The following is a 16,421-nucleotide window of genomic DNA, read 5'->3' on the forward strand; positions in this document are numbered from 1 at the left end:
GTCGCTCTAGGTTGTTAATAGATGGGTTTGCAAGCCATATGGCCATCTCTCCTCCGCTCGTAGCCAGGCTTAGACAGACCATGTCCACTTTTTCTTATCTGTTGCACTTTTAATGTCTTTTTGATCCCACATTAACCAAAATTTCCACTGAACACATCCAGCATCAGAATCTGCAGCTCTCGTAGTGGACAATCGATGTACTACAATCGCAGGGGTTCAGCAGATCCCCGAAAGTGAAAGCATTCTGAATCAGGAAGTGCCGGGAGTTAACATGGCTTCGAAAAGAAAGGCCGAGAGTTGGACCGAGGAGGTATTTTGTTCCATCTGCCTGGATTTCTTCACCGTTCCGGTTATTCTGGAGTGTGGACACAACTTCTGTCGCTCTTGTATCACACAGTGTTGGGAAAGGGAGCAGAGAAACTCCTGCCCGGAATGTAGAGAGGTGATTGCTGACCGCACCCTCAGGGTGAATCGGGCCTTAGCAAATCTGGCTGAAAAAGCTCGAAATCTAAACCTGAATCGGAAAGGGAAGGAAAGTAAACTTCACTGCGAGGAACATGAGGAAGAACTGAAGCTGTTTTGTGAAACGGACAAGACACTGATCTGTGTGATCTGTGCAGTTGCGCAGAAACACAGAGAACACCGCTTCGTGACGATTAAAGAAGCTGTTAAAATCTACAAGGTAAAAGTAATTCGAATTTAATACTCTCCCCATCGTTTATTGTCCATGACACGAGCCTCCATAAACAACACATCATCCCCCACCGTTCGCCGTCTCCAATGGGATTCTACCACGATGCACATCTTTCCCTTCAAAAGCGCAGTCCCACCCTCCTCCACAACAACTCTCCGCTCTCTACGTAATTCCGTTACCCACTCGCTTCTCCCCACTGACTTATCTCCTGACACCGATACCTGCAAACGGGGCAAGTTCGACACCTGACTCCTAGCAACCCCTGCATCACCACTATTCATGGCCCCAAACAGCCCCCAAATCCCCCCTTTTCCTCCATGGTCGATTGTCCTCTCGCTCAGATTCCTTCTTCTCCAGCCCTTTATCTCTTCTACCCGTCCCCTCTCAGCTTCTCACTTCATCAAGTTCCCCCTCACGTTGTCTCACCCGTCACCTGTCAGCTGGTTCTCATCCCCAACCTTTTCTTTCTGGCTTCTGTCCCATTCCTTCCCAGTCCTAATGAAGGGTCTCATCCTGAAACACCGACTGGTTATTTCCCCTGAATAGATGCTGTCTGACTAACTGAGTTCCTCCGGCATTTTGTGTGATAATCGGGTTTGATCACCTGTTTCTTTTGATGCATCTTTGTTTCTATTTCCTTCACTCTCTGACTTCCAGGATCAGCTAAAATCTTCCTTAGACTCTCTCACAAAAAAGAAATCAGACTTCCAGGAAAAGGAGCAGCAACAGAAAGAGAAGATTTCCGGAGTTCGGGTGAGTCTTCCTGAGTGGAATTTCTGTTATTACTGTCGAGTTTTGCTCCATTTAGTGCAGAATAGACGAGTATCGCAGCTCCACTGACCTGGGTTCAATCCTGACCTCTGCTGCTGTCTGTGTGGAGTTTGCATGCTCTCCCTGTGGCCATGACAGTTTCAGACACATTCCAAGGACATGCCGGACGAACAGTTGAATACAATTAACCCTTTGAAGTTGAGGGTATGTGAATCAAGTGGGAGTTAATGGGTCAATGAGGGAGTATAGGTTTCAGGGAAACGTGAGGGAATGGGGTTGACAGGAATGTCTCAGAGGTAGTATGGACCCCAGTAGACCGAACAGTCACCGTCATATCAAAAGGAAATACTACACAGCAATGTAGTAAACTAATCTTCACCTTTTATTCGACAGGAACAGTCACACAGCCTTCAGTCCCACATCACATCCCAGTTTGCTGACCTGCACCAGATTATCACTGAGAAAGAGCAGAGCTTACTCAGGGATCTCAGGGAAGAAGAGAAGAGGATTCTTAACACAATGGAGCAAAATTTTCTTAAGATTCAAGAGAATATAAGGTTTATTCAGGAGGAAATCACTAAGTTAAAGGAACAGATGGATCGTAAAGACGGTGTGATATTTCTGAAGGTGAGGGAATATGTTTCAGTTTATATCTGTCAATTTGAACTAAATGAACAGTGGAAAATTTGAAATAAACACAGCACAGCGGCCAATTCTACCAAATCAATTGCCGCTGCTGGTGTCCTCACACAGAGTGTTCTCCTTGCATGACGAACCTCCAATCACTCCGTTAATGACATTCTAAAATGTCGGAGATAGATATTCGATCCTTCATCAGCAACGTATAATATTTAAGCAATGAATTTTCCGCATAATTAATCGTACATTAAACTGCAATTAATCGGTCAACAAAAAATATGGCATTTGTCAGTCCCAGGATCAAAACAGCCCAGAGCAAAGTACGAATACGTAACTTATTCCCTTCGCTTTTACCACGTCCCTACTCACGTGACTGGTTATTGTAATAAACACGTAACACAGAATACAATGCAGATAGAAAAAAGACGTGTTGCTCCTACACACAGCATTTACAAATGGCAGTAAACTGTTTCTCACCAGACAATTGATGCAACTATTCAGGGTTGTTGTTGTCCCAAAACTGGACTTCCACAACTTCTGTACATCCCAGGACAGAATGCAATCTTCTCTGGAATGATATACTGTGATCATAACACAGAGCTGCTGATTGTGTCCTTAATTACCACGTTAAATAACCTCTAAAACTCCCATTAACACCCAGTTCCGGTCATAGGCTCTGAGTGTGACTGGTGCGGTGGATGTGAGGTTCTCTCTGTCAATCAGTGAGGACAAAGAATGTGACCCACACATCAGACTTATCCTCCATATCTGGTTTCCATCAGATTACGGAAACTTTCACTGTCTCTACATTTTCAGATATGATTTACATGGGATTGTGTCTCATTCTCCGTCACAAGCAGGCCATTTGGTCCATCTCCTCTAATCAATTTCCCTTCTGCACAATCATCCTGCCACCTGCTCACCACAACCAGCAATACGTGTTTATCCTGCCTCTCCATTACATGCAATTTCTGCTGTTCCACTTTAACCACTCCTGTGGCACTGAGTTTCACATCCTCATCACTAAATTTCTTGTGGGATTTATTAAAAACCACCTGGCATTTTATCTTTGACTGAAGGTCTCCCCATAAATAGAAATATAGAAACAAAGAAAACCTACAGCACAATACAGTCTCTTTGGCCCACAATGCTGTGCCGAACATCTACTCACTTTACAAATTACCTCGAGTTAGCTATAGCTCTCTATTTTTTCTAAGCTCCATGTACATTTGTGGGAGTCTCTTGAAAGACAGTATCGCATCCGCCTCCACCTTCGTTGCCGACAGCTCATTCCACCCATTCCAAAACACTTACCCGACATCGCCTCCGTACTACTTCCAAGCACCTGTGTCCTCTCGTGTTCGCCATAATGAGGTACTTTTTCCACCTTCACGCAATGAAATTCAACACTTATCTTACATTGTTCCATTTTATCATTCTGACGCCTTATCCAGATGGTAATGCACAGCCTGTCCTGTCCTTCCTGTAAGTGTTGGTCTAATTTTGAGAAATATTCCCTGTAATTTTCCCCGTGGTTCTGTATTGTCCGTGTGTGTGAGTGACTGTTGGAGTGGAAATTTTTAACACCTTGTAATGATTTGGATGAAATTCAGGATATGGACAGTAAGTCCAAGTGCAATCAGATTTGTGTTTTATTTATTTCAGGAGGAAGCTCGTCGGAACAGAAGGTAGGACAGGATTTTTACTGAAACCCTGAATGGATTTGAAAATAGTTCAGAATTACAGTTTATCACCAGCAGTTTAATATTTACAGAATCAGTTACGATCTCCAGGAATTGTCAGTGACAGATGAGGCCCTACCGGTTGAAAAATTCGATCACCTCTATTTGTTGAACACAGTGTTGAGAGAAACGCTTGATGCTATTAATCGAGGTAAAACTTACAAAGTTTCATTTTCTCTTTGTTTATGAGACACAATTAAGATAATTTGAGGCAACGATTGGCTGTAATAATAGGCTGATAGGGGAAAGTTTATTCCAATCATCAGGGGAGCAGACAGGAGAATCTGTGGACGTGAATGGGACACCCGAATGGTATGTTGCCTCCTGGGTGCCATGGTGGGACGACTCGGATCGTGTCCGCAGCATTTCCGAGAGGAAGAGAAAACAGCCAGATATCTTGGTTCATATTGGTTCCAATTACATTGGTTCCATTACTCTGTGCCCTGTGAGTGCAGTGTCTGATTGACGCAGGTCTTACCCCTTTTTGATCGACATCTCTCACTGTTGTCAGAGGCAGAATAGGGGAGTGGTAGTGATCGGGAACTCAATCTTCATGAAGCAGACATGAACGGGACTCCTGAATGGTACGTTGCCTCCCAGGTGCCAGGGTCAGGGACTACTCAGATCGTACCTGTAGCATTTTAGAGAGGGAGGTAAAACAGCCAGATATCTTGTGTATTTTGCGACCGATTACATAGGAAGTAGAAGCAAAGAGGTCCTGAAAATAGAATTTGGTGAGCTTGGTAGAAAGCTCCGGGATTGTAATTTCTGGATTGCTGCCTGTGCCACGTGCTGGTGAGGGTAGAAACAGGATAATTTGGCAGATTAAAGATGGCTGAGAAGCTGATGCAAGGGTCAGGGTTTCAGGTTCTTGGATCAATGAGATCTCTTATGGAGGAGGAATGACCTGCTCGAAAGGGATGGGTTGCACCTGGACTTGAGGAAGACAATATTCTCAGAGAGGTTTGATGGAGCTGTTGGGGAGGGTTTAAACTAATTTAGAGGGGGTTGGGAACTGGAATGAAGGGTAAAATGCAAAAGATAGCATGCAGTGAGGCTGTCAGACATGACAGATATGAGGACAAAATTGCAGCCAGCAAGGTGAGTATGAGTGCTTTAGAGATGCAGAATTAAAAAGGGTAGCAGCTACAGTACAGAAAGTGTTATATCCCAATGCATGGAGTATGAAAAATAAGGTAGATAATCTTGTTGCACTATTTCCGATTGTCAGGTATGATGTTGTGGCCATCACGGAATCGTGGCTGAAGGATGGTTGTAGTTGTGATCTCAATGTCCAAGGTTACACAATGTACCGGTGGTACAGAAAGGTCGGGTGACGGGGCAATGTGGCTCTGCTGGTAAATCAGCAGCTGAATGTGACATAGGGTTGTAAGATGTTGAATCCTTGTGGGTTGAGGTAAGTAACTGCAAAAGTAAAAATGACACTGACACCAGTCATATACAGGCCTCCCAACAGTCAGTGGGTTGAGGCCCACAGATTACAATTGGAAATAGAAAAGGCTGATGAAAAGTACAATGTTATGATAATCATGGGAGATTTCAACATGCAGGTCAATTGGGAAAATCAGGTTGGTAAAGGATCTCAAGAGAGTGAGTTTGTTGAATGCAATGTGATGGCTTTCTAGATCAGTTTGTCGTTGAGCCTACTCGGGGAACAGCTCTACTGGATTGGGTGTTATGTATTGAACCAGAGGTGAGTAGTTAAAAGAAACCTTAGGAGGCAGAGCTCACAACATGACTGAGTTCAACTTGAAATCTGATAAGGAGACAGTAAAGCCTGACATTGTAGTATTTCAGAGGAGGAAAAGAAATTACAGTGGTCTGAGAGGGGTGTTGGCCAAAGCAAATTGGAAGGAGATGCTGGTAGGGATGAGAGCAGAGCAGAAATGGTGTCAGTTTCTGGGAAAATGAGAGAGGTGAGGGATAGATGTATTCCAAAATTAAATAAATACTCAAATGGTAAAATTGTAAAACCGTGGCTGACAAGGGAAGACAAGTTAATGAAAAGGCAAAAGAGAGGGCATACAACTAAACAAAAAATAGTAGGAAGACAGAGGATTGGGCAGCTTTTAAATATCTACTGAGAGGAACTAAAAGAATGATTGGGAGGGGAAAAATAAACAAGAAATTGGTTTGAATTTAATTGACTTTATTACTTACATCCTTCATATACATGAGGATTAAAAATCTTTACGTTATGTCTCCATCTAAATGTGCAATGAGCAATTTATAGTAATTTATGATTAATTATATGTATGACATGCTGGTCAATATAACATAGAAATACAGCTGTGTCCACATGAGTTAAGCAGCCTGCTGGCCTTGTTGAAGAAGCTGTCCCGGAGCCTGTTGCTCCTGGCTTTTATGCTGCGGTACTGTATACCGGATGGTAGCAACTGGTACAGTTTGTGGTTGTGGTGACTCTGGTCTCCAAAGATCCTTCAGGCCAGTTTTACACACCTGTCTTTGTAAAACAAGTTATCAAACAATATCAAATTGTTTTTCAAGTATTGTAGAAAAATGAAACAGAGGTGAGAGTGGATATAGGACCGCTAGAAAATGAGGCCGGATATATAATAACGCGGGATAAAGAGATGGCAGATAAACCAAATATTTTGCACCAATCTTCACCGTGGAAGACACTAGCACTGTGCCCGGTGTTGAAGAGTGCGAGGGAGGAGAAGTGAGTGCAGTTGCTGTTACACGGGAGAAGGTGCTCAATAGGCTGAAAGCCCGACCCGGACCAGATGAACTGCACCCTAGTGTTCTGAAAGAGGTCGCAGTAGAACTTATGGAGGCATTTCAAATGATCTTCCAAAAATCACTGGACCCTGGCATGGTGCCAGTGGACTGGAATATGGCAAATGTCACTTAACTCTTTAAGTAAGGAGGAAGGCAGCAGAAAGGAAATTAGTGACCAGTTAGCCTCACCTCTGTGGTTGGGAAGAAATTGGAGTCAATTGTTAAGTGTGAGGTTATGGAACACTTGGTGACACTGGACAAGATAGGAGAAGTCAGCATGGAATACCCTGCCTGACAAACCTGTTGGGATTCTTTGAGATTACTAGCAGGATCGATAAAGGGGATGCAATGGATGTTGTATATTTGGAATCTCAGAAGGCCTTTGACAAGGTGCCACACTTGAAAGTGGTAACCAGGTTAAGAGGCCATGGGATTACAGAAAAATTACAGGCATGGTCAGAACATTGGCTGATTGGTCGGAAACAGCGAATGAGAGTAAAGGGATCCTTTTCTGGTTGGCTGCCAGTGACTCGTGTTCCGCAGGGGTCAGTGTTAGGACACCTTCATTTTATGCTATATATCAAGATTTAGCTGATGGAACAGACCATAAGATATAGGAGCAGAAGTAGGCCATTCGGCCCATCGAGTATGCTCCACCATTCAATCATGGGCTGATCTTTTTATTCCGGTCATCCCCACTCCCCTGCTTTCACCCTATACCCTTTGATGCCCTGGCTAATCAAGAACCTATCTATATCTGCCATAAATATGACGGCCTTAACAGCCACTTGTGGCAACACATTCCATAGATTTTCCACACACTAACTAAAGTAATTTCTCCACATCTCAGTTCTAAAAGGACGTCCTTCAATCCTGAAGTCATACCCTCTTGTCCTAGAGTAGATGGCTTTGTGGTCGTCGAAATAATGTGCAGATTTTTTTTTCAGATGGGGAGAAAACCAAAAAAAAAACAAAAACCCAAAAAGCTGACATGTAAATGGACTTAGCAGTCATTAAGGTAGTTTCTCCGCATCTCAGTTCTAAAAGGAAGAACTTCAATCTTGAAGTCATACCCTCTTGTTCTAGAATAGATGGCTTTGTTTCCAAGTTTGCAGATGATACAAAGATTGGTGGAGGGGCCGGTAGTGTTGAGGAAACAGTTAGGTTGCACAAGGACCTGAGTGGGGAGAATGGGAAAGAAAGTGGCAAATGATATACGATATTGGAAAATGCATGGTCATCCACTTTGGTCGTAGAAATAGTGTTCAAATTCTTTTTTCAAATGGGGAGAAAACCCAAAAAGCTGAGATGAAAATGGACTTAGCAGTCATTCTGGAGAACATCCTAAATGTTCATTTGCAGGTAGAGTCAGTGGTGAGGACGGCAAATCCAATGTTAGCATTCAGTTCAAGGGGTTTAGATCGCATTCAATTCAAGCGCAGGGATGTGGTGCTGAGGCTTTATAAGGCACTGGTATTGAGTATTCCCTTGAGTGTTGTGAAAAATTTTGGGCTCCTCTAAGAAAAGATGTGCTGGCATTTCAGAAGGTTCATTTCATAAGGATGATTCCAGGAATGAAAGGGTTATCATACGAGGAACGTTTGACAGCTCTGTGTCTGTACTCACTGGAATTTAGAAAAAAAAAGGGGGGGATCTCATTGAAACCTTTCGAATGTTGAAAGTCCTAGACAGAGTAGATGTGGAAAGGATGTTTCCCATGGTAGTGGAGTTTAGCACAAGAGGGCACAGCGTCAAGATGCAGTGACATCTATTTTAAACAAATATGAACAAATTTGAGCCAGCGGCTGGTGAATTTGTGGAACTTGTGTGTATTTAAGGCAGAGCTTGATAGGTTCTAGATTGGACACAGCATCAAAGGTTACGGGGAGAAGACCAGGGAGTGGGGCTGAGGAGGAAAAATAAGGATCAGCCATGATTGAATGGCGGAGCAGACTCGATAGGCAAATGCCCTAATTCTGCTCCTATGTCTTATGGTTATCTGACCACTATATTGAAGCATTGTGAGAATGAGCTCGGACACACCAACAAGCATTGACATGGGTCAAGATTTCATCTCGGGAGAAGCACACACAGCATAACCGGCCTGGCAAATCTCCTTCACACACACACACAGGAAGGACTGGCAGATTGTAGTCAGAGCCTCAGCAATGTTTTCCCTCAGTAACCTGGAAACCAATCTCTACAGAGACAGTCATTTATTCATTTAAACAACTCAATCACGTGTGACACATTGTCAACACACACCAGACATGTGATGACACACTGTAGCATACAAATTCCTCAATGGGCACACTCTCCTTCAATGTGTATACACACCACACGGATATTTACCACAATCAACACACACACACACGGATACACTATCAGAGTGTGACACACGGCCACAGAAATAGGCACAAATTCCCATTTAGGATTGACATCTGCCGTCCTTACCCAGTCTGTCTGTTCTCTGGCACTGAGCTGCCCTCTGACGTGACGTCACATCAACACTTCACAGACAGACTCCGGGGTGAGATTCCTCACGAGGATGATCTGGGAGGGTTTGATGGATGTTAAACCCACGGCCCACTTCATCAATGTGCGAGACTAAGATGTCTTCTTGAGTGTGGCCCATTTGTGTGTGTTTGCCTGCCCCCCATCCCTCTAACCATTTCCCATCTGTGTACCGGCCCAAATTTATTTTAAAATATTTTATTTTTACCTGTTACTACAGCGTTTGAGGGAAAATTCCATTTAACAACCTCCCTCTCTATGAGAATGTTACCCGGTAGACCACACAGAAAAATTTCCTGTCTCACATTCAGTCTGAGGCCTCTGGTTCTGTACTCCCATTACTTGGAAAAAGAAACTATTTAAGCTCCTTAAAATTATTTATCTTGATAAGGGGGCATATCTGAACATCCTACACTACATCTGAATAGCCCAAGCTTATCCACTCTCTGCTTATAACCCAAGCCCCCAGTCCTGGTAACATCCTCCTGAAGCCTCCTGTCCAGTGTAACGACATCCTCCCCATATTCGGGAACCGGAAATGCAGACAATGCTCCAAGTGTGGTCTATCATCGACATCAAAGGCCTTGCTGAATTTCATGTGGACAGTGTGGAATAGGCTGATGAATACACGACTGAAGGTGTTTTTTTAGATTGGAACAAGAAGTGCGGCGTGGGAGCTAAATTCTGAAGGAAGGCAGTTTTCTAAAATAAAAACTTTGCGTACAAGAACGGCGAGACTGCGCAGGACAGTGCGGAGAGTTTAAAAAGATGACCACTCTACACAGCGGGCAGCGGAGTGGGTGGCAGCAGTTTGGCTCAACGGGCTTAGGCGGTAACGGGAAGAGGCGAGAGTGAGGCACCGATTCTTTTTCTCCCCTTGGCAAATCGGCCCGATGGACGGGGGAACAGCAGGGCACATTAGCGAACGGTTTAAAAAGTCCGTGTGTTTGGCGAAGTTAGTGGGTGAGTAGACCCATCTTTCTTTCTTTCATTCCTGTAGAATTAGCTAGCATGTCTGCGGGTTAGTGCTTTGCTCAGGGTCTCAGATGTGGGAATCCTGGGAGACCTCCAGCCTCCCTGATAGCCACAAATACACCAGGTGAACCGAGATTCAGCTCCTCGGAGACCGTGTTAGGGATCTGGAACTGCAGCCTGATGACCTACTGCTTATTAGAGAAAATGAAGAGGTGATAGACGGGAGCTACAGGGAGGTAGTCATCCCTAGGCTACAGGGGTCAGAAAACTGGGTGACTGTCAGGAGAGGGAAGGGAAATGCCAGGGTAGTGGAGAGCACCACTGTGTCTGCCCCCCTCAGCAAGAAGTATATCGTTTTGGATGCTGTTGAGGTGGATGACCTGACAGGGGACGGCCACGGTGACCGGGTCTCTGGCACTGAGCCTGGCGCTGTTGTACAGGAGGGAAGGAGGGAGAAGAGGAATGCGGTAGTCATAGGGGATTCCATAGTCAGGGGAACAGACAGGAGATTCTGTGAGCCTGATAGAGATACCCGCATGGTGTGCTGCCTCCCAGGTGCCAGGGTACGGGGTGTCTGGGATCGGGTCTAGAATATCCTGAAGGGAGAGGGCGAGCAGCCAGCTGTCTTGGTACATGTTGGTACCAAGAGGAAAAGGGAGGAGGTCCTGAAGAGAGATTTCCGGGAGTTAGGAATGAAGCTGAGAAGCAGGACCTCCAGGGTAGTAATCTCAGGATTGCTGCCTGTGCCATGTGCTAGCGAGGGCAAGAATAGTAGGATCAGGCTGATGAATGCGTGGCTGAGAGACTGGTGCAGGGGCCAGGGTTTCAGATTCTTGGATAATTAGTATCTCTTCTGGGGGAAGTATTACCTGTTTAAAAAGGACGGGTTACACCTGAACCATAGCGGGAATGTTTAATAGAGCTGTTAGGGAGGGCTTAAACAAATTTGACAGAGGTCATGGAAACCGGAATGATAGAGTGGAGGAGGGAGAAAACAGAAATAAATCTATGAGACTGAGCAGTAAAGATGTCACGAAGCACAGGCAGGTGATGGGGCAAATTTGCAGCCACTGGGATGAGCTGCAGTGCAATCAAAACAAAAAGTACCAAATACTGGACTTAAGGTGTTATACTTAAATACACACAGCATAAGGAAGAAGGTGGATGATCTTGTCGTACAGCTACAGATTGGCAGGTATAATTTTGTGGCTATCACAGAGACGTGGCTAAAGGATGCATGTCTGTGAGAGCTGAACGTCCAAGGATACACGGTGTATCGGAAGGATAGGCAGGTAGGCAGAGGGGGTGACGTGGCTTTATTGGTAAGAAATGATATTAAATCATTAGAAAGAGATGACATAGGATCGGAAGGTGCAGAATCTTTATGGGTTGAGCTAAGAAATCGCGGGGTAAAAGGACCCTGATGGCAGTTATCTACCGGCCTCCTAACAGCTGCAGTGATGTGGACTACAAATTACAACAGGAAATAGAAAAGGCTTACCAGAAGGGCAGTGTTGTGATAATTGTGGGGATTTTAACATGCGAGTGGATTGGGAAAATCAGGTCGACACTGGATCTCAAGACAGAGAATTTGTAGAATGTCTACGAGATGGCTTTTCAGAACAGCTTGTTGTTGAGCCCACTAGGGGATCAGAGGTACTGGATTGGATATTGTGTAATGACCCAGAGGTGATTAGAGAGATTGAGGTGAAGGAACCGTTAGGAGGCAATGATCAGTTCACTGCGAAATTTGAGAAAGAGAAGCCGAAATCCGATGTGTCGGTATTTCAGAGGAGTAAAAGAAATTACAGTGGCTCGAGAGAGGAACTGGCCAAATTTGACTGGAAAGGGACACTAGCAGGAAGGACGGCAGAGCAGCAGTGCCTGGAGTTTATTCGAGAAGTCAGTAAGGTGCAAGACAGATTTATTCCAAAAATGAAGAAATTTTGGAATGGAAAAACGTTGCTACATGGCTGACAAGAGAAGTCAAAGCCAAAGTAAAAGCAGAGGAGAGGGCATTCAAGGAAACAAAAATTAGTGGGAAGACAGAGGATTGGGAAGTTTTTAAAAGCTTACAAAAGGAAACTAAGAAGGCCATTAAGAGCGAAAAGATGAACAATAAAAAAGAAGCTAGCAAATAATATCAAAGAAGATACTAAAAGCTTTTTCAAGTATATAAAGAATAAAAAAACGGGTGAGAGTGGATATAATACAGATAGAAAATGATGCTGGAGAAATTGTAATGGGAGATAAGGAGATGGCTAGGAAACTGAACGAGTATTTTCATCTGTCCTCACTGAGGAAGATATCAGCAGTATACCGGACACTCAAGGGTGTCAGGGATGAGAAGTGTGCGCAGTCAGAATTACGACAGAGAAAGTACTCAGGAAGCTGAATAGTCTCAGGGTAGATAAATCTCCAGGACCAGATGGAATGCACCCTTTAGTTTTGAATGCCACTCTGGTATTTAGGAAGGGGGCAAGGAAACAAAAAGTGAATTATAGACCTGTTAGCTTGAGAAATGGTTGGGAAGTTCTGGAGTCAATTGTCAAGGGTGAGGTTACGGAGTAAATGGAAACATATGACAAGATAGGCCAAACTCAGCATGGTTTCCTTAAAGGAAAATCCTGCCTGAGAAACCCATTGAAATTTTTTGTGGAAATTACAAGTAGGCTAGACAAGGGAGATGCAGTGGATGTTGTGTATTTGGATTTTCAGAAGGGCTTTGACCAGGTGCCACACATGAGGCTGCTAAACAAGATAAGAGCCCATGGAATTACAGGAAATTTACATATGTGGATAGAGCGTTGGCTGATTGGCAGGAAACAGACAGTGGGAATAAAGGATCCCAGTCTGGTTGTCTCCCAGTTACCAGTGGTGTTCCACAGGGGTCTTTGTTGGAGCCGCTTCTTTTTACGTTTTATGTCAACGATTTGGATTATGGAATAGATGGCTTTGTGGCTAAGTTTGCCGATGATACAAAGATAGGTGGAGTGGGCGGAAGTGCTGAGAAAACAGAGAATCTGCAGAGAGACTTGGATAGATTGGGAGAATGGTCAAAGAAGTGGCAAATAAAATACTATGTTGAAAAGTGTATTGTCATGCACTTTGGTCGAAGAAATAAACGGGCAGACTATTATTTAAAAGGAGAGAGAATTCAAAGTTCTGAGATGTGATATTGAGGCACTATAAGGAACTGGAAAGACCTCACTTGGAATACTGTGTGCAGGTTTGGGCTCCTTCTTTAAGAAAGGATGTTCTGACATTGGAGAGGGTTCAGAGAAGATACACTAGAATGATTCCGGGAATGAGAGGGTTAACATATGAGGAACATTTGATCACTCTTGGACTGTACTCCTTTAGAAGAATGAGGGAGAACCTCACAGAAACATTTCGAATGTTAAAAGGCGTGGACAGAGTGGATGTGGCACAGTTGTTTCCCATGGTGGGGCAGTCTAGTACAAGAGAACATGACTTAAGGATTGAAGGGCGCCCATTCAGAAGGGAGATGCGAAGAAATTTTTTAGCCAGAGTGTGGTGAATCTGTGAATTTCTTGTGGCAGTGGAGGCCAGGTCATTGGGTGTATTTAAGGCAGAGATTGATCAGTATCTGAGTAGCCAGGGCATCAAAGGTCATAGTGAGATGGTGGGAGAGTGGGACTAAATGGGAGAATGGATCAGCTCATGATAAAATGGCGAAGCAGATTCGAAGGGCCGAATAGCCGGATTCTGCTGCTTTGTCTTATGGTCATATTTGAATGCACCAGTATAAGGATCTTGTAGTACAGGTAGAGTTTGGCAGGTACAACCTTAGGCAGGTACGACTTTGGTTGAAGAAATAAAGACATAGACAATTCTGTAAACAGTGCCTATTTTCAAAAATCAGAGGTGCAAAAGGACATGGGTGTCCTTGTGCAGGATTCCCTGAAGGTTAACTTGCAGTTTGTGTCGGTGATAAGATTGGCAAACTCAATGTTTGCTTTCATTTCGAGAGGATTAGAGTACAAGAGCAAGGGTGTAATTCTGAGGTTTTATAAGGCATTGGTCAGACCACACTTAGAGTATTGTGAGCAGTTTTGGATCCCTTCTATCGGAAAACATGTACTGGCATTGGAGGGGGTGCAGAAGATTCACAGGAATGATTCTGGGAATGAAAGCGTTAACATATGAGGCGTGTTTGATGGTTCTGAGCCTGTACTCACGGGGGTTTAGCAGAATAGCTGATTTATTATCCCCATCAAACCTATTCTCCTGCCTCCTCCACATAAATTTTGAGACTCTGACTAATCAAGAAGTTTACTTATTAACTTCTTCTTTAAAAATCAAACAGGAGAAAATCTGCAGATGCTGGTAATCAAAGCTACACAGGTCCTGATGAAGGGTCTCGCCAGATCTCTCTGACACCTGTCTGGAGAGAGTTGATGTTGGGAGGATGTGGGTGGGTCGAGAACGGTAAGCACAGCCTCCGACTATAGGGGTGTCCATTTAGGACAGAGATGAGGAGGAATTCCTTTATCCACAGGATAGTGAACCTGCCACAGGCAGCTGTGGAGGCCAAATAATTAAGGAGATTTAAAGCAGAGTAACACACACAAATTGTCGGGGGAACAGCAGGCCGGGAAATTTCTATGGAAAAGAGTAAACGGTCGACGGTTCAGACTGAAACACTTCATCAGGACCTGTGTTGCTTAAGGGTTCCTGCAAATTCATCCCCTGTCCTAATGAGGGGCTGCGGGGGATGGGGTTGTGGGAAAGGGGACAAAGTCATCCTCATCTGCCATCTTTGCCCCCTCCAGCTTCTCATTACGTTTACACACACAGTTCACCCACAGGCTTTCCACCCCACCCCCTCCTGGTTCAATCTGCCATTCATCTCTCCGCTACTGGTTCCCATTATCACCTCCTTTAATGTCTCAAACCATCACACTCACAGATGAAAGTGAACATTGTATGACGGGCCTGTTCCTGTGCTGTACTGCTCGATGTTCTCTGTTCCCGGTTTTGAAGAATGAGAGGAGATCTCAGGGATCAACAGGCAGGAGTCAGGGAGTATGTTTCCCCTGTTTGAGGAGTCAAGGGCCAGGGGTCTCTCTGCTCTCCGTCCAGCGTAAAAGCCTTGGCGAAACATTAGTTGTCCATCCGCTTTCGTCGGGTCAAACGACGGTGAAGGTTCTTGTCGGCCGCTCGACTGCGCCTGAGGCCCAGCGGCCTGTCCACCAGTCCCAGGTGACTGCTGCCCGAGTATCCTCCCCCCCCCCCGATCCCCGGGGCCGCGCTGTCCGAGTCTCCCACCGATCCCCGGGACCGCGCTGTCCGAGTCTCCCCCCGATCCCCGGGGACTCTCTAATTCTCTGCTTCTCCCCCCAGTCTCTGTCACCCTGGATGTGGAAACGGCGAATCCGTGTCTCGAGGTGTCTGAGGATCGGAAGAGTGTGAGATGTACCGGGACCCGCAGGAATCTCCCTGACACCGGGAAGAGATTCACATACTGGGCTTGTGTGCTGGGATCGGAGGGATTCACATCGGGGAGACATTACTGGGAGGTGGAGGTGACGGGGAATCGGGTCTGGTGTCTGGGAGTCGCCGCAGAGTCTGTGGAGAGGAAGGGATGGTTCAGTCTGAGTCCGGAGACCGGATTCTGGGTCATCGGGCGGAATGGTGACGTGTTACATCGGGATTATGACGTGTTCCGTGTTCTCCCCTCCCCCGAGTCCCGTCTCGCTGCCGGTCCCATCCCCGGGAGGGTGGGAGTTTATCTCAGTTACGAGTCCGGGACAGTTTCATTTTACAACGCGGAGACCAAGTCCCATCTCCACACCTTCACTGGGAATCAATTCACCGGGAAACTTTATCCTCTCTTCCGGACTCGGGATGGAAAACAGTGCCTGAGAATCTGCTCCGGTTCCGCTCCGGGTCTGTAAACGGGTCGGGTCCCGGGACCGGCGTCAGGAGTAAAGTCCCTGTAAATATAAATGTGCGGAGAGTGCAGCTAAATACGTGGCTAAGGAGATTGTGCAGGAGGGAGGGCCTCGGCGCCCACAAGGACGGGTGTGATTCCCCTTCGTGCCTCGGTGGGTCTGTTTCGGCTACGTCTGTGGTGGCTGACGAAACATGCTTTGACAGGGAGCGAGCGAGGATCAATGACTACAACTCCCAGAAGGCCCCACTGATGACGTTGTGATGTTGTTTAGGGGTAAGGTATAAAAGCAAAATGGAGGAAAATGTAATGCATTACGTTTTCTCTACTGTGTCGTGCCTTCAAAGAGAGATTCCAGCGAGCAATAGATAGAACACAGAACAATACATCACAGTACAGGCCCTTC

The 16,421-nt window shown here is 45.3% G+C and overlaps 1 protein-coding gene across 1 annotated transcript; it reads left to right on the forward strand.

Moving 5' to 3' along the window:
• Positions 1–271: 271 nt before the first annotated feature.
• On the forward strand, positions 272–16,053 carry LOC132390107 (zinc-binding protein A33-like). The gene is made up of 6 exons (XM_059962700.1): positions 272–682; positions 1,352–1,447; positions 1,859–2,092; positions 3,770–3,792; positions 3,879–3,997; positions 15,466–16,053. Exons 1-6 carry the CDS (start codon positions 272–274, stop codon positions 16,017–16,019), a joined length of 1,437 nt encoding a protein of 478 aa, XP_059818683.1. The 3' UTR covers positions 16,020–16,053.
• Positions 16,054–16,421: the final 368 nt, after the last annotated feature.

This window comes from Hypanus sabinus, unplaced genomic scaffold (genome assembly GCF_030144855.1).
Source record: "Hypanus sabinus isolate sHypSab1 unplaced genomic scaffold, sHypSab1.hap1 scaffold_771, whole genome shotgun sequence".
Lineage (NCBI taxonomy): Eukaryota > Metazoa > Chordata > Chondrichthyes > Myliobatiformes > Dasyatidae > Hypanus > Hypanus sabinus.